The following is a 17580-nucleotide window of genomic DNA, read 5'->3' on the forward strand; positions in this document are numbered from 1 at the left end:
ATGGAGACCAGATAGGCTGCAGAGCTGGGACTGGTGCTGGTGAAGCTTCTCCTCCTCTGAACCGGGTAAAGGTGGTGGCAGCATGAGCTTTTGCTGATAGCAGCAATGCAGAAGAGCTCTGTAACTCCAGGCCATGGGTGTTACCCCTTTCCTCCTGGGTGCCGCCATCCCTTGGTGGGCTGACCCCATGGGGCAGACAGGTGGTGGATGGGCAAGGATGGGCAGCAGGTGATGAGCTATGGAAAGAGCTATGGCAGAAAGATGGTGTGAAGGAGGGTTTGGGTGTGTTATGGTCAACTGAGAAGAAGGGGAGGGAAGGAACGTAAGTGCCCTACCCAGGAATAAGGTGTCTCAGCACTTATAGGTTAGAAGGCTCGACTATATTTTTTGAATTGCCTATTCTAACCAGTGAGGACATTTATAATCATCATGCAATAAATGTGTTTATTACTAATCTTTCACATCTAAAATTCCTGTAGAAGATTAAAAAAAAAAAATGTATGTTATTTGGGCAGTGTGAATGGTCAGGTGCAGAGGAGGGCAGCTATACACAAGCACCTCTGCCCCATTAGACAGCATCAAAACCCTCCAGCCTTGGTGTGGTACAAAGGCATGCAGCTTTCTGCATCTGCTTTTGTGAACAGCTCTGCAAACTCTCTTCTCACATAGCAAGCAGTCTCATTCCCTCCCGAAGGAGTCATAAAATACAGCTTTATCCATCCTGCATGCGGCAATCAGACAGGCTTAAGAGCTTAAGCACTTGTAGAGTAGCAATGTTTAAAAAGATGCACCGACCTGTTTGCCTACCTCATTCCGCATTGCTACTCAAACCGCTCCTCAGTAAGGACTTTTGAGGCACACTGTTAATGACGAAGGCAGAACACTGAGCTTGCTGATACAGAGTGAGTTGTTAAGCTCAGGTTCTTTGCAGGAGGCCGTGCCCAGGGCAATTAGCAGCTCGCAAAAAGAGCCCAGAACTCCCCTTGCTTTGCTCACCGGTCAGCTGCTGAGCCATTAAGCGTGTGGATCATGCACCACCCAAAGAAGATGGCAGTAAACAGATTTAGTCAGTTTAGGCTGTTTTATTAAACACAGACAATCAAAACAAACCCAGCCCTACCAGCAATACACCAGCTCCTCATTTAAGCAAGAGTCCTTTCCCCAGCACTGGGAGAACAAAAAGGCTGAAGTGTAAATGAGATCAGTGTGGTGAGTGTTACACATATGAATATTTATCAAGGAAGACCGGAGAGGGGCCAGTTTGCCGACCTCCTGCAACAACAGGAGCTCTGTCATCGACAAGTGGGAGGGAAAGGGTAGGTGAAGAGGCTGGTCCATGCCTTTGTGCAGGCAGGGGTACATGAGATGCTGGCGAAGGTCTAAGCTTGTGTGTGAGGATAACTGTAGGAGCCATTGGTCAGGAAAGACATTGAGAGGGTCCTGGGTTTTGAGGCAAAAGCTCAGTACAACAAAGATATGAAGCAAGCATACAATGTCCCGTCCAGTCATGCAATCAGCTCACAAGCTGCACTGTAGGGAACAAAACTAACACGAAGTTGTTACCATTCCTTGGGCATGCCAAGTGTTCATAATAAATCTTTTTCCTGAAGAAAAAAGCAATGTTAAATCAAACTACAAAGACCATCAAGCATGAGATTTACAGCAATCTAACTGGGTTATGGGTTCATTTCTTAAACAGTTGAATTATGGCAGCTTCTGGGTATGGATATATTAAGTGTGCTGACCCCCTCAGTGCTGCAGGGACTTAGGGTATGAGCAGCAACGGAGAGATCGCGCTGGTTATCGTTTTAATGTGTATTTCAAAGTCACTTCCAAAAAAGAAGATGAGATAGTAGTTGAGTATTCCAGCCACAGACATGAGAAACAGGAACAAGATGATGCGCTTTCCAAATAAGTAACCGGGAGTGCTGAGGAAACAAAAATGGGGTAAAGCAATTCGTTAACGTGCATCACCTCACGACAACTCTCTGACTTGGGACTCTGCTGTTGAGACCAGCTGAAAGACCTCAGAGGCTGAGACAGAGGGGTCAAATTTCTGTTCTGTCTTGCAAAAATGTCATTTTCAGGATTCATTTGGGTCTGGATTTGGCCTCCTGTTCTCAGTGTAGGCTGCTTCTTACAAAAGTCTCTATTCAGAGAGACTTGGATGTATTCTCAGGCATCAAAGGCTGTGGGACAACTTTATTCCACATGTGCATAATAGGTTTTATTAATATAAAATGACAATTTTGTGGAAATAGTGGCACAAACATGCAAACGTATGTTTGCAGAGGCTGTGAGCAGAAGCTGCAGCCCCCCTGATCCCAGTGCTTGCATCTCCAATGTCTTTCACAGCTACTCCTATTCATCCAAAAAGGAGGGGCTTTCCTGTGCTACCCAATGCCAGCAACTGTTGTAGGCAGCAACACAAGTCAGCAGCTGTGTCTGTGGCAGCATCCAGCTGTGCTGCTGCCACATTCTGGGTTTTGTAAAATGGCTCCACGAGTCCTTACCTCTGAGTCCTCTCCCCGAGGTAGCCCACAAAGTACTTCTGCCTCACAAACAAGTACATCAGGCCAGCAAAGGCAGCAGGAGCTGGGTAAAGAGTAAAACAAGGCGTTACAAACACCGGCTCAGATCTCACTGTATCTACTGTTCTCATCTGCTGCCTGGGCTGGACTGGGAAATGGGAATCTGCAGTTTTGAGTTGTGGGACAAGCATTGGAACTGGGTTGGAGACCTCTGCATGGGAAACAGAGCACTTGTCTTGCCTTTGCTCCAGCTTTTCTGAAGATTTTGTGGGTGTCATCCTGCCCACAACTGTGCCCACTGTAGAGCACACACTTGTCACCTTCATTCCAGTACCTAAAAAGAGCCTACGAGAAATCCGGAGAGTAACTTTTTACAAGGGCATGAAGTGATAGGACAAGGGGGAACGGTGTTAATCTGAGAGAAGGCAGATTCAGATTATATATAAGGAAGAAGTTCTTCACTATGAGTGTGATGAGGCACTGGCACAGGTTTCACAGAGAGGTTATGGATGCCTCATCCTTGGAAGTGTCCAAGGCCAGGCTGGATAGGGCTTTGAGCAACCTGGTCTAGTGGAATGTGTCCCTACCCCTGGCAAGGGAGCTGGAACGAGATGATCTTTAAGATCTTTTCCAACTCAAACTATTCAATGATTCTGTGAAACGCAGTGTGGGTTACACCAGGCTCAGGAAAGAGGGTGCCAACTCAGGTGCTATCCTCACCAGAAATAAAAGGCAACTGATAGATGCATTTTACTAGGAGCAGGTGGAGGACTATACTATGGTCCAGTACTCATTTCTGAGCTCATAAAAAGGGGCTTTCCCTATAATTCTACCTTTCTCCACCACTGCAGGTAAAAGCCCCTCTTCTCCTGGCCAGGAAACCTTTTTCTTTTCCAGAAAGAATAGCCATGGACCCCAGTTAAGTACTCAGCCTTAGGTAAACTCACATTGTATTGAAGGGAACCATATTTAGAAATGCAGGCAAAGATTCCTGAGCTGCCCTCAGCAGTGGGGAGGGATGGCAGTTCTGGCAATTTAATGAAATGAGCCCATTTCGAGTCCCAAAAGTGAATATTGTGGCATCCAGCAACCAAGTACTAAATCCCTTGTCCCAAACAAAGGGAACTCATCCATAATGCCAGTCTCCCTGGCCTGGAATACCTTGAATCACGTCTGAGAACACAAATCTCTTGGCATAAGCCATGCCAGGAGTGTGCTGCTACTCAAACAGCAGGACAGGAGGGTGAGACATGTTCCCTGGCTACTGGAGGTTTGGTCCCTGGAAGTGTAACTTCCGAAGCACTCACCATCTCTTCCTGAAAGCGGTGCAAGGTTGAAAGGACATACAAAATAGCCCCCAGTGTTACCTTGGCTGCAGAGAAGGCCAGCACACCAAAGCACAGCAAGAAACGTAGGGTACGCATGTCCGCAGTTCTGGCTAGAATGGAATTTATAGGAAAGGAATCAGAACAGGGAAACAGAAACAAAATCAATGTGTTTCACGAGCAGAGAGTGGTGTGGTATGAATTTGGGCTGCGCTAATGCCATTGGGGGCAGTCTTTTACCCCAGAGCAGTGGGATGCACCTGACCTGCCAGGAGCTGGCTGGTGTATTTGTGTCTGAACATGGTGGCTCCTCATCGACATGTCTGCTTCCCTGTTTCCTCTCATAGATAATGGATGCCTTTGTCCTGCCTGATGAGGAAAACAAAGCATCTCCTGCATATGTCTGGCACCTATGAAAGCCACTTTCTCTCTAAGCTGTTTGGTCATGGCATATGTATAAGACATGCTGTGTGCTTTATTGGCTTAAAATCCTTGTCATTGAGTCATATTAGTCAAGCTACTGAACGAAACCTACAAAAATAGAATTGCACCACAGATAAGAGTGTCCCACAGAGTTAACACATGTCTTTTCAGGGGAACAGGAATACTTTCCAGCTGCCTCCTTCAGCTGGGAATGCTTTCTGAGGGGGAAGCACTCTGCCCTTGGCAGAGGTTGCACACCTGTGAAGGGCAGCACTTGGACATCTCATCCGATTTCAAGCTTGTTGACAGTACTTCAGAGGTAATAAAAAATATTTTATGTTCTTTTCTGATTTAGAATTAATTTTTCCTCTGGAATCTCTGAAGAGATCTCAAAGACAAGAGGTATGAAGGTATACTGGAATGGGTTGACCAAGGAGGTGACAGATGCCCCATCCTTGGAAACATTCAGAAACATTCAAGTTCAGGTGGGACAGAACTCTAAACAACCAAACATCAGTTGAAGATATCCCTGCTTATGGAAGGGTTGGACTAGATGAGCTTTAAATGTCCCTTCCAACCCAAAGTATTCTATGATTCTATGTGGTAGAGAACTGGAGAAGTGGAGATCTGTGTGCCAAGGGAAGTGCCAGGAACCAAAGGGTTTATACAAGCTTTGCCACCTACCTGCTCCTCAGCAAGCTGGTGTCTCTCTGTTGGCTCTTTCCTTTTGAACCACAGTACCCTTGGGACTCTGGCTGTGCTTGTCACACTTCCAGCACAGAAGGGTGAACTGGTTCCCAAATGAAGGGACATGGTACTCGTAATGGCTGCAAGACCTGTATAGATGCAGCACATGGAGTCCAGAAGGGTGCTGGGTTCACCCAGCAAACATACTGGAGAACCACGAGTCTGAACACTGTCACAACATGCACAGCAAAGGATTATGTACAAAGCCTTCACCTGAGGGCATCTGAAACCCATCTCTGCCCCCCCCCACCCTGCCCTCACTGCTCCTTGGGTCTTGTCTACTCACTTGGCAGTGTAGACGCGGTCGAAGCAGGATGATCCCTGCCGCTGGAACCCCTTGCTGTTGCAGTGTTTGCTTTCATGCTCCAGTTTGTAAGCAAAAAAAGCTGTTAAAAAACCACAAAGTATTCAATCTGAGATATAATTTGGAGGTACTGCAGAAGCTGGGATTTGTGGGCTCATCTCTGTTCTCATGAGCATCCGGGCTGGACAGACAGCAGAAGAAAACACGGGTGCATGGAGGGGCAAGATGTGGCCAGCAAGCTTGCTCTGTCACCCAGAGGTTAATCAAACCCACTGTGCAAGAGTGCAGTGCAATGCAACTTCAGGCATCTCCACATGTCCATATGTGACTGGTAGAAGGCTCTCTCACCTTTGTGCCCTGCTTCATTCCCACATTGCACTTCCAGCAGCCTACACCTCTTCTGCAGAAGCACTGCCTGACCCAGTCCTTTGAGCCCCCAGTGGGAAAAGAGCTTTCCAGTCAGAGCTGCCAACCCCAAATCTTCCTTTCCAACAGAGCAGGGAGACAAGCAAGTCTATTCTCTTTTAGTGAAACCCATCTGCCAAACCACAGGCATCCTGCAGGGCTGGTTCTTTTCCCAGAAAGGCCCATTGAAAACCTTGTCCTGACAGCTGATCTGTATATGTCCATCTTGTGTGCATCCTCCTTTTAAGCAACAGCATTTTGTCAGAGTGTTAGCTGCTGCACAAATGCAGCGCCTCAAGATAATGTATCATGTGCTTGACAAACACATTTTATCTGATGACACTAAACCAGAGATCGTCAATCATGTGTCTAAATACACCAGAGAAACCCTGGCAGGCTACAAGCTGCAAACATTGTGTTATCATGCACCCCATCTCAGTGCATCCAAATCACTCTATGGCTTAGAATATTAGTCAAATATACACATAAAAGATAACCCATCAGGAATACATTATTATAACAACAGAAGTGTGAATAGATAAACTGCAGGGTTTCATCCCTGCAATCTGAAGAGCTGCCCTTTTTTTTCCCCTCACTGGTGCTGTAAACAGGTCTTTTGTACTTCCATTGTCTTCACTAAAAGCTAGAGTTTTTCACTTTCCAATATTGTGTGATTCCCTGGGTACATACAGCCTTTCCCCAGAAAAACCCACAGTGCTTTAAAACAGCATCCCTACACTGAGCCAGGCTGCAGATCCTCCCACTGCCTCCAGCACGGTGCACTGGCCACTCCTGGAGGACCCAGGCCAGATACCATCCGGTGTCACAGCCACCAAGAGTTCCCAGCACCTCCATCCACCCACCAGCCCAGCCTTTGGCAAGAGGCTATTAACCTGCCTACAGTGACTAAGAGGACCTAAAACTGAAGAGGACTAAGTTGATCAGCATTTTTTTGTCCAGAGCAGAGCTGCAGTGATGGGAAACCACTTCTTGCAGGTCTGGGACTGTATGGACTCAGTTGTAGCACACATCCTCCTTTCCTTTTATCATGTGCGTGAAATCACTAGAAGACACCACAGCTTCCAAACAAGCCAAATAAGCTATTTATCTCTCTCTCCACTGCTGTAGGTGCTGCCACTTCCCAAATGTCAGCATGCTGCCACAGAGAGGCTTCACGATGCTCAAGGGCAACAGGGCAGTTTCACAAGCCAGCATGAGATGAGTGAACGGAGCAAAACTGGAACAGAGAGGTTTAATTCAGCTTATGTGTTCCAGGAGATGATGCACTTAGACTCCAGGGCTGTACAGACTGTCCAGAGCCTGAACTGTGGCAGTCCCTCTGGTCAATTTAATGTGCAAGAGTTCAGTGTAAGCCTGGTTGTCCGTGCCAACAGAAACCATGAGCTGAAGATCCAACCTAGCCAGTGCTGGCAAAAGTGCCCCTTCTTTCTCTCAACTTCACTTTGCTTCCTCTGTCCCAATCTCCTCAGCAATGACCACTGATTTTTATCCTGACAGTGGCTGGATTGCAACATCTCTCTGACGAAAGGACAAAACTTAGAGCTGCATGTGTGACTCAGTGGTATCTGGCCACACAAGTCATTCTGTAGTATATGGAGATTTCCAACATGAACATCATGTAAACATAAATGGACATCAGACAGGGGCAGCACCATCTCCATCTTTAGAAATAACAGCATTCACTCAAGATGTTCTCTAATGCTGCACCAGATGCAGAAAAGCATATAATCACGAATTTACATGATACTGACTTTGTGTACTTAGAGACAGTCAAGCGGATGCCCAGGTGCTTTGCTGAATGAGAGCCACAACAAGAGCTCAGTATAACTGACAGACCTTGACAAACATTTCTACTGCCTTAATTATTGTGTTCCTTGCAAGACTTCATATCAGTTCTGGTCTTTCTAGACAGAAAGCCTGGGAAGAGGAAATCAGATGATGTAAGGCCTGAAATCATGGTTTAGGGCTGTCTGACTCACATGCTTGGCACACTGAGTCTTCTGCCAAGTGTCCTTCTTCCCCTTTGTAGAAGTTGGGTCAACAATCTCACACACAGATTTCCATGAGATAAAAGTGCATGTCAGAATGGAAAGCTGACAAGTTTCAAGTGAGAAGAAAAAGCCCTATATACAAAGTCATATGATTAAACAGCAAGAAGTGTATATTTGACACATTTTCTTAATTATGGTATGTGCTCTGATCTCAGCATGCCATATTCTGGTGATGTCACACACTGTGCATTTACCCGAAAACAACACTGGGTTAAATGATGTGGTATTTAGTGCCTATGTTGAAACTAAACCAGTCTGCATCTCCTTTTTTTTTTTTGTTCTCTAGCAGCTGGGCTCCCACCACTTCCCCTCTCTGCAGCAGCCCAAGAATAGCCCATTTCCTACGACTGAATGTGGGACCGAATGTGGAGTTTGTGCTCAGTGGGAATCTCTCACTCATAACAAGAAGCCTTTACTAAAGATTTCTGGAATTTGCACCAACCCCCCATCCCACTGCTGACTCTCCTTGAATTTGGGCAAACGCAGTGCAGCTGGGACAAAACTCATTCCTTTCTTTGCATTCTGGCCAGAATTTCCTGCTAAAATGATTAAGTATTTGTAAAAGATGATGATCACATTAAAATCAAATTTGCACAGGAGAGAAATCTGATTTATTTAAAAAATCCCAAAGAATAGTAGTGATTATAGGAAGTCTGAATAAGTGCTAGAAAAGGAAACTTCACTATCACAGGAAATGTGCAGTGTTCTTGGGAGGACAGTTAATTGATATTACTTATACTGTAGGACTTGGAGATGCAGGAAAGCAGGAGAGCTATCTGCCCACAAATAACCCACACAGACTCCTCTGATGAGGCAGTGAAGTTCTCTCCCCTTCACCCAGCTCCATGCAAAGGTCTGACCCATAGCACCCCCCTAGGGACTCAGTCCCTGCCCACGGCAGCAGCTGCACAAGAGCAGCCCTGGCTGACCACAGTAGGGACCTAGGCCAGGAAAAGAGGTCTCAGTCACCAATTCAAAATGTGTATTGCCACAGGGTATCCCAGCATATTAGTCCTTTCACTAGCTGATATATGTATAACAAACTCACTCTAGAATATCACAGAGTAGGATCATGCAACTGCCAGGATACTGCCACAATGGCACAAAAAATGCTATGCTTTAAAGACCATTTCTGAAGCCAAAGCCATGCCTAAGCACTAATCATACATGCAGTTATAACCAGAGTTTACCTATCCAAAGATCAGCTCGGTATACATCATCCTGAACTTTCCTCAGCTCCCTTTCAGACCTTAAATAAATGCTTATTTTTGTCTTACCGTTCTGGACAACACTTAGCAAGGTAACAATGGCAAGCAGGACAATGCTTCCCAGGGTCTCCTGGTCCATTTTGTGAGTGGGATGTCAGGGTGGATGGTGCAGCCTCGGTGGTAGCTCAGCTCTACAAGCACAGAAGGAGGAAGTGAAGGTCTTATCTCAAATCATGAAACACTTCCTATGGCTTCACAGGAGAGTGGCAGCACCCTGAGCTCTGGTGCACGTCAGACCAACAAGTGCAGGCTCGCTCACTCATTGTATACAAATGAAGCCCAGAGAAACAAGAGATTATATGTTTGTGATCTAAGAAGATATACAATGTGGAAAGGTATCTATTGCCCTTCCTACACAAGAGCAAAATAGCAACCTTGATATCTGAAGTATGTTTGAACATTTGGCTACCTGTGTGGAACAGCAGAAGGTTGGAATAAACCAGCCAGGCTATGACAGCATGGTCAGCAAGAGTCTGACCACCCCATGAATAGCTGGGAGGAGAAATAATGTAGGTGAGTCTCAGTAACACTGTTGCTCTCAGGGAGGTGCCCTCCCTGGTCACATCTCCATCAGCCTCACCAGTGAGGAGATCCCAGTTCTCCAGATCACAAGCAAAAGCTCCTGATCCACCTGGCATATTAGATGGCAGTACATTAATGTTGTGAGCATTGCAGGGGATGCATCTTTCACTACCAGGCGTGGATCCAATGTCCTTCCCTCTACAAATAACTCCCTGGAAGTCAGTGACAGCTACTGGCCCAAACTTCACAGTTGTACCCCAGTTTTAGTACTTGAAGCCCAATATGGCTGAATACAATTGCTGCAGCATGTTCACGGCTTGGCTCTGACCCCCTGATGAAGATGGTAGAGAAGCACAGACTGTGATGTTGAAAGTGTGGTGGGTTAACCTTGGCAGAACACTGGGTGCCCACCAAAGTCACTCTATCTCTCCCTTCCTCGGTGGGACAGGGGAGAGAAAATATAACAAAAGGTTCATGGGTTGAAATAAGAACTGGGAGAGATCATTCCCCTGTTACTGTCACGGGCAAAACAGACTCAACTTGGAGAAATTTATTGAATTTATTGCCAATGAAATAAGAGTAGGATGATGAGAAGTAAAACTATATCTTTGAATGCCTTCACTCCCACCTGCCTTCTCCCCATGTTTAACCTAATTTGCAATTTCTCTCCCTCCTTCCCCAGCAGCACAGGTAAATGAGGAACAGGGCTTACAGTCAGTTCATCACATATTGTCTCTGCCACACCTTCCTCTTCAGAGGGAAGACTCCTCACACTCTTCCACTGCTCCAGCATGTGGTCCCTCCCACAGAAGACAGTCCTCCATGACTTTATCTAACAAGAATCCTTTCCAGTAGCTGCAGTTCTTCATGAACTTCTCCAGTACGGGTCTCCCATGGGGTCACAGGTCCTGCCAGCAAACCTGCTCTATTGTGGGTTTCTCCCTCCACAGGGCCACAGGTCCTGCCAGGATCCTGCTTCAGTTCAGGCTTCCCATGGAAGTAATATTTCCACTGGACTTAGCCCTGTACAACTTTTGCCCCATCTCTCTGTCTGTCTCTACTCCACCGTGTGCTACTCAAGAGGTCTGAGTGCTGCCTAGCATCCAAACTGTGGCCAGACAGCTGGTTACCTCTCTTTGGATGGGACACAGCCAGGTAGGAGTTCACAGCAGGAGCCAAGCTGCAAAATCCATCTTGTTAAATGGGGATACATTTACTGACAATGGTGCTTTTATCCAGTCTCTGTATCATGCAAATTTATAATCTGTACTATCAGATATGGAAAACTCTCAGGTACTTTGAGTACAAGCAAATACACAGAAATTAACTGGCTGACAGGTAGGTGATTAACACTGTGATCTGTGACCTACTGTTATCCTAATAGGAAAAGGCTGTCTTTTTGGGACACATTTCCCTACAGTCCACACAGACATGACTGTGTGAGAAGCAAGGCCATAATGATAATCTATGTTTAGATTTGGCCTATGATATTTCTTCAGATTTTTAACTCTTGGCAAATTTACTTTAGGAAAAAACCCAAATCCAAGAACAAAAAGAGAAACACAATAGGTCTTTGAGAATGCTTTTATTCAGACTGAAGTTCTCTTTTCCCCCAGAAAATTGTCTTTTCTTATTGAACATCAAAGTTTATATTTTGTGGTCTACTGAGCACTGGATTGTAGCTGGTATTTAGGGATGATATTTAATGCTAAGCATCTACTAATCTTCTGAGAAGAAAAACCCATCAACTAAAAGAGTTTATGGAATTAAGTCAAAAGAGGAATATTGTCTAAGCAGAGATCAATGTTATGACTGTAAAGAAAGGAGGGGGGTGGAGGGAAGGTGTCATGGTGGGAGGAGGGAGCTACAAACAGAAGAGGATGAAGGGGACAGCACAGGTCCTCAGGGCATCTGTGACAGGACAACTCCGAGTCATCCTTCCACAGCAGGCACTGAGCTTTCTCTTTCTTCTGCCTGTTTTATGCTGGTGCAAAACTACCAGGCAGCTTGCAGCTTGCTTTTGATTTTCAAGTGGCAGTACAAGCACATGAGCCTGCTCTAACTTGCCAAGAAAACACACACGCTTCCCCACTATCAAAGACTTCCCAAAGGTGGCTTCTATTCAGCAGAATTGTCATGTAAAAGGGGGTAGGAATCACACTGCTGAGCTTTGAAGTTGCCATAATGCCAAAAAACACACAACATATCATGTATTTATGCCAGCAGCCTTTCCAGTTGGCTGACCCAAGTTCCCAGCCCTCACTCTGTGGGATGGCCAGGTAGCAAGAGCTGAGCTGTCCACTGGTACCTCTTGGCATCACAGGATGCTTTGGCATTTTGGCGCTTGGCATTCATGGCACTTTGCTGGAAATGCAGCCTGTTACCTCCTCTTGCCAAGGTTTGCTCCAAAGCCATCCCGTGTGTATGCATGAAGGAAAACAGGGTTTCACAGTCCTTCCTGCAATAAGAAAACCTATGACATCAATTCCAGGGCTTGCTAAGATGATTTCTGTGTGTGCAGGGAAAAAAAATCTTTATCAAGATGAATGTGTTTGGTATGGCTGCCTTGAACTGCAAGGGTTTGGTTTTGTTGGTTTTTTTGTTTGGTTTTTTTTTTTTAAGAGCAACATCACTCTGAGGGCTCTGCTTGAGGAAAAGCTAAGGAAATCAAGATGGTATGAGAGATGTCAAAGAAGTCCTGTCCCTTTACCATGTCAAGTCTGTTGTATAGTCAGGCAGAGCAGAAACCCCTTGTGGGGAGGAATTTTACTTTTTCATACCCCTTAGCACTGGAATAGCTGCAGGATAGAAGGAGATTCTGGCAACTTTATTCCAATTTGGGGAATTGCCTTGGCAAGGGACAGCTAAGATGGGGCTGAAATGACTCTTCAAACAGCTTCTGCACATTAAATTGTTCCTTCTCTCTGAGACCTTAATATATACACAGGATCACTGTCTGGTTCAAGCAAAGCTGACACCACTGAAACCCCTGTCCAGCTGGGAAAAAGATCAGTGCAAACCCCTCCATCATATTTCAGTTGGCCATTTGAAACAGGGAATTTTCTCAAGTAGGCAAAAATAAAAACGGGGGAGGGGGGAGGGATATGCACCTTGGGGAACAGCACCTGCACCCTCTATATCCCCCAGCTGTGGGCGGACCTCTTCAGGCACAGGTAATTCTGTGCTTCAGCAGCTGCTGTCAGACCCCAGCCCTTTTGCTTGCTGCATTGCTGTTTGACATCCACATCGTCCTGTCTGAGGAAGATAACCTTGACACAGCAAGCCATGAAGCTCACAAAAATGTGCAAAGCCAGCGAGCTTTTCCAGTTGCACTGTGAGGCTTCCAGCACATTAATCTCCTCCTCTGAAATCTTGAACAGCCAGTCAAAATAATCCTTTTGTAGAATTGCTTTCATAGTGAAGAGGAAAGGACTGGGAACACAGATCTATAAATATCTTTTGGGTTGTTCATCTCTCCTCTCCTCTCATGCACTCTGATTAGCACTCAGCTGCAAGGGCTCTAATGAAAGTATGTCTCTTGATAAAATAAAACTGCTCATATGGAACTCCTCTGTATAAATGCCAGGTGATACACAGCCATCATGCTTTATCATAAATGCAACAGGACACAAAGCCCCTCAGACTGGCTGGTTAATATTAGCATTGTGCTTTGCAAACTTAAAGTTTGCACCACAGCACTATCAAATATAGTACGCACACACACGTGACCTGCTGTCACTTAGTCTTCTTCAGCATCTCATCCTTGCTGAAGCCTGACAAAACTCCAACGGAGCGCATGAACAGAGCTGGAAATGTGAAATGCAACATGAAGGGGCAATGCTGCAATTTTTAAAATGCTGTCTTCACTGTGCGCAGCTGAGAAAATGACAGTGTGGGAGCAGCCAGAGCACCACCTCGGAAACCTCTCCTTCTCTATATTTTCCAGGCTTTTTCCTTTCACTTGCTGTCTTCATACTCGATTTGTACAAATTCAGCTCGAAACACAGAGCTGGAAGACAGAGCCTGTAGTCCCTTTGGGCCCTCTGGCACAGCCTCCTCCTCCTCACCCTCTGTGTCTCATTGTTGTGGTTTAACCCCAGTCAGCAACTCAGCCCCATGCAGCCACTTGCTCACTCCCCACCCCAGGGATGGGGGAAGAGAATCAGAAGCGTAAAAGTGAGACAAAGGAAAGCAAAAGCCACACATGCAAGGAAAGCAAAACCAGGAATTCATTCACTGCTTCCCACAGGCAGGCAGGTGTTCAGCCATTTCGAGGAAAGCCAGGCTCTATCATGCATAATGGTAATTTAGGAAGACAAACACCGTCACTCCAAATATCCCCCCTTCCTTCTTCTTCCCCCAGCTTTATATGCTGAGCATGACGCCACATGGTATGGCATAACCCTTTGATCAGCTGGGGTCAGGTGTCCCGGCTGTGTCTTCTCCCATCTTCTTGTGTACTCCCAACCCACTTGCTGGCAGGGTGATGTGAGAGGCAGAAAAGGCCCCAAGTCTGTGTGAGCACTGCTCAGCAGTAACTAAAACATCCCTTTGTGATCAACATTGTTTCCAGCACAAATCCAAGACGGAGCCCCATATCAGCTACTGTGAAGAAAACTAGCTCTACCCAAAATCAGCACATTCACACCCTGCTCTTGTCTTCCTGTTTGCATGAGCGCTGCACTGCTGACTGACATCCCTGTGGCTGCGCTTCACGCCTGGGGTGCCCCTTCCTCAGTGCTCCTGCCTCATCAGCGAGCCCCGTGCAGTGGGGGATCTGTGCGCCAGGCTCATCTTCCCCAGGGCAGGTAGTTGGGTTTGTTTATCTTTATTAAATCTCAGTGGGTTGAGCCTGGAGAGTTGCTGCAATGTAGCGAGACCAGTTTGAATCCGAGCCCCTCCAACAGGATGCTGGAAAGCCACCTTCAACATGGGCACAGCTGTGGGTTTGGTATTTTCTCTGCTAGCAAGAGACTGAATTGAGCAGAGTCAGGACAGGCCCTTCTGAGGCCTCTAAGGCAAAGCCCCCTGATTTTCCAGGAAGCTATGGATTAGTGGGATTTGAACAGTGCCCAGTGAGTGGCAAAAACACTTCACATGGATGTTCTCTCTGTTGTCTTTCCCTCCCTTGCTCCCAAGAAGCAGCTTCTTAGCAGCCATTGTGATGCCAGACAGCTCTGACAACCACCCACCCTGTCACAGGATGAAATTCACAGAATCACACAAGGGCTAAGGTTGGAAAGAATTTCTGGTCCAACTGCTTGCTCAAGCAGGGCCACCTAGAACAGGCTGTCCAGGACCATGTCCAGTGAGCGTTTGAATATCTCCAAGGAAGAAGGTTCCACAACCTTTCTGGACAACCTGTACCTGTGCTTTATCACACTCCCAGTGAAAAAGCGTTCCCTGATGTCCAGAGGGAACCTCCTGTGTGTCAGTTTGTACTCATTGCTTCTGCCCTGTGACTGGGTACCACTGAGAAGAGCCTGACTGCATCCTCTTTGCACTCTCCCTTATAAATGCTGATGAGATCCCCCTGAGCCTTCTCTTCTCCAGGCTGAACAGTCCCAGTTTCTTCATAGGAGATATGTGCCAGTCCCTTAATCATCTTTGTAGCCCTCTGCTGTACTCTCCAGTATGTCCCTGTCTCCCATGTACTGAGGAGGTCAGAACTTGGCACAGTACTACAGATGTGGCCTCACCAGTGGAGAGGGGCAGGATCACCTCTCTCCGCCTGCTGGCAATGCTTTGTCTCATGTGTTCCAGGGTACCATTTGCCTTCTTAGACACAAAGGCCTATTGCTGGCTCATGTTCAACCTGATGTCCATCAGGACTCCCAAACTTCTTTCTGCCAAGTTGATTTCGAGCTGTGTGCTCCCAGCATGTACTGGTGCATGCTTTTGTTTTTTTTTTTTGTCCACAGCTCCAGGACTTTGCAATTCTCCTTGTTGAGCTTCATTAGGTACCTGCCAGCCCATTCCTCCAACCTGTTCAAGGTCCCTCTGGATAGCAGTATCACTCTATGGTCTATCAGCCACTGCTCTGAGTTTGATGCTGTCTGCAAACTCGTTGAAGTTACACTTTGCCCCATCATCCAGATCATTAATGGAATGTTGAGCAGTATTGATCTTTGGGGTACACTGCTAGTTACTGACCTCCAACTAGATCATCCCACTGGTCACCACCCTCTGTTCAGCCACTTTTCAATCCACCTCACCATCTTTTTGTCCAACCCACACATCAACAGCTTCTCTGTGATGATCTCACAGGAGACAGTGTCAAAAGGCCCCACTGAAGTCCAGGCAGACAATATCCACTACCCTCCCCTCACCTACCAGGCCAATCACTTCATCATGGAAGTCTACCAAATTGGTCAAGGATGACTTCCCCTTGTTTGAGCCATACTGAGCACTACTGATGATTTCTTTGTCTTTGATGTGCCTGAAGATGGTTTCCAGGATTAGATGACCCATCACCTTCCCGGGGATCCAGGTGTAGCTGACCAGCCTGTATCTCCCAGGTTTCCTTCTTGCCCCTCTTGTAGATGGGGGTGATGTGTGCTTTCCTTCAGTGCTTGGGCACTTCCCCTAGTTGCCATGATTGATCAAAGCTGATGGACAGTGAGCTTACAATGGACCTGCCATTATCCTCAGCACCTGTGATATGCTTCATCAGGACCAACGGACTTATGTACATGCAGGTTGCTTAAATATTTCCTGACCTGAGCCTCAATCCCCCTAGGGTACATCTTCATTTTTGATTTGGTTTTCACAACTCATATTTGCTGCCATTATCACCTTATTACCTTTTGGGTGACTGCAAATTGATTAATAATTCATTTCTAGAGCTGAGGTGAGGCTGCCTGGGCAGCAGATTCCCGGGTCTTCCTCTCTGCTCCCCTTTGAGAAGTCTCTTTTGCCCTGTCTCATTTCTGTCAGTGTACCCACATTCCTTAAGCTCATGCAAATAATTATCAACAGTCTTTGAATACTGTGAGGTTAATTTTTTTCTTCTGTTCTTCAAGGCTGTGGTCACAACCAGTCATTTTGGTACTGAAAATATCAGAAGGAAAGATGTTGGATACTTTGGCCATGTATTGAGTAACAGGCAGATGCTAATTTTTGCCTTCCTCGTCCTTGGCACGTAGTGTCAGAGCTTCCACTTGCTGTCTGGTCTGTCTCAGAGAGCAGCTTTCAGGCTCCCATCTGCAACTGTCCCACCAGCAGCCAGAACTGTAACCACTAATTTTTTTCTCCTTGTCCACTGTTTCCCAATCCCTTGCTCCTATGGGAAAATCCACCAAAACCAACAGAGTAAAAAGGATTAAAAAAAAAAAAAAAAAGGACTGTTCTTTAGATTAAAAAAGCAAATAGACACCAAACTCCAACCCACCCACGCCCAGCCTCCCAAAGCGGAGAGAGAGAAGCCGCAAGACGAGCAGGCGCACGGCCCGCCCCCGGTTGTCGCGGGAATCAGGCGCGGCTCGGCAGGCACATCGCCCAGCGCGTCTCTGTGGCGCAATCGGTTAGCGCGTTCGGCTGTTAACCGAAAGGTTGGTGGTTCGAGCCCACCCAGGGACGGGCGCGGTGCTTTTGCTGTGCGTGCGTGTCTTTTTCGTGCCCTCCTGGAGGGGCGCTTTCACGGCAGCTGGATCCACCCCGCGTCGCCTTTATGCCACTCCCAGCCCGACACCCGCTTTCAGCCCCAGGACCTTGCCCTTCCCGCCCCCTCGAGAGGAGTTTCTTCCATAGCGTATATCGACAGTCGGGGTTCAGGGTGCTCCCTATAATCCCTCAAGGGGGGCCACAGGATACTGAATCACCATCGGGAGTTTCCGTAGTGTAGTGGTTATCACGTTCGCCTAACACGCGAAAGGTCCCCGGTTCGAAACCGGGCGGAAACACCATACTTTTTTCTTTTCCCCACCCTTCCCGTGTCATTGCGGACGTCGTTTTCCCTGGCTCCTCCTTTCCAGCGGGCCAGCG

The 17580-nt window shown here is 46.8% G+C and overlaps 1 protein-coding gene and 2 non-coding genes across 3 annotated transcripts; 2 read left to right on the forward strand and 1 right to left on the reverse strand.

Moving 5' to 3' along the window:
- Window positions 1–1067: 1067 nt before the first annotated feature.
- ALOX5AP (arachidonate 5-lipoxygenase activating protein) lies at window positions 1068–9211 on the reverse strand. Its single transcript, XM_027637213.1, has 5 exons — window positions 9085–9211; window positions 5313–5412; window positions 3899–3969; window positions 2514–2595; window positions 1068–1928 (listed from the first exon to the last, which is right to left on the reverse strand). The coding sequence occupies exons 1-5, from the start codon at window positions 9152–9154 to the stop codon at window positions 1766–1768; spliced, it is 486 nt and encodes a 161-aa protein (XP_027493014.1). The 5' UTR covers window positions 9155–9211; the 3' UTR covers window positions 1068–1765.
- Window positions 9212–17101: 7890 nt separating this feature from the next.
- TRNAN-GUU lies at window positions 17102–17175 on the forward strand. Its single transcript has one exon. It is a non-coding gene; the product is annotated as a tRNA-Asn (tRNA).
- A 250-nt stretch (window positions 17176–17425) lies between these two features.
- Window positions 17426–17498, forward strand: TRNAV-AAC. Its single transcript has one exon. It is a non-coding gene; the product is annotated as a tRNA-Val (tRNA).
- Window positions 17499–17580: the final 82 nt, after the last annotated feature.

The sequence above is a fragment of the Corapipo altera genome, unplaced genomic scaffold, assembly GCF_003945725.1.
Source record: "Corapipo altera isolate COAL_440 unplaced genomic scaffold, ASM394572v1 0, whole genome shotgun sequence".
Lineage (NCBI taxonomy): Eukaryota > Metazoa > Chordata > Aves > Passeriformes > Pipridae > Corapipo > Corapipo altera.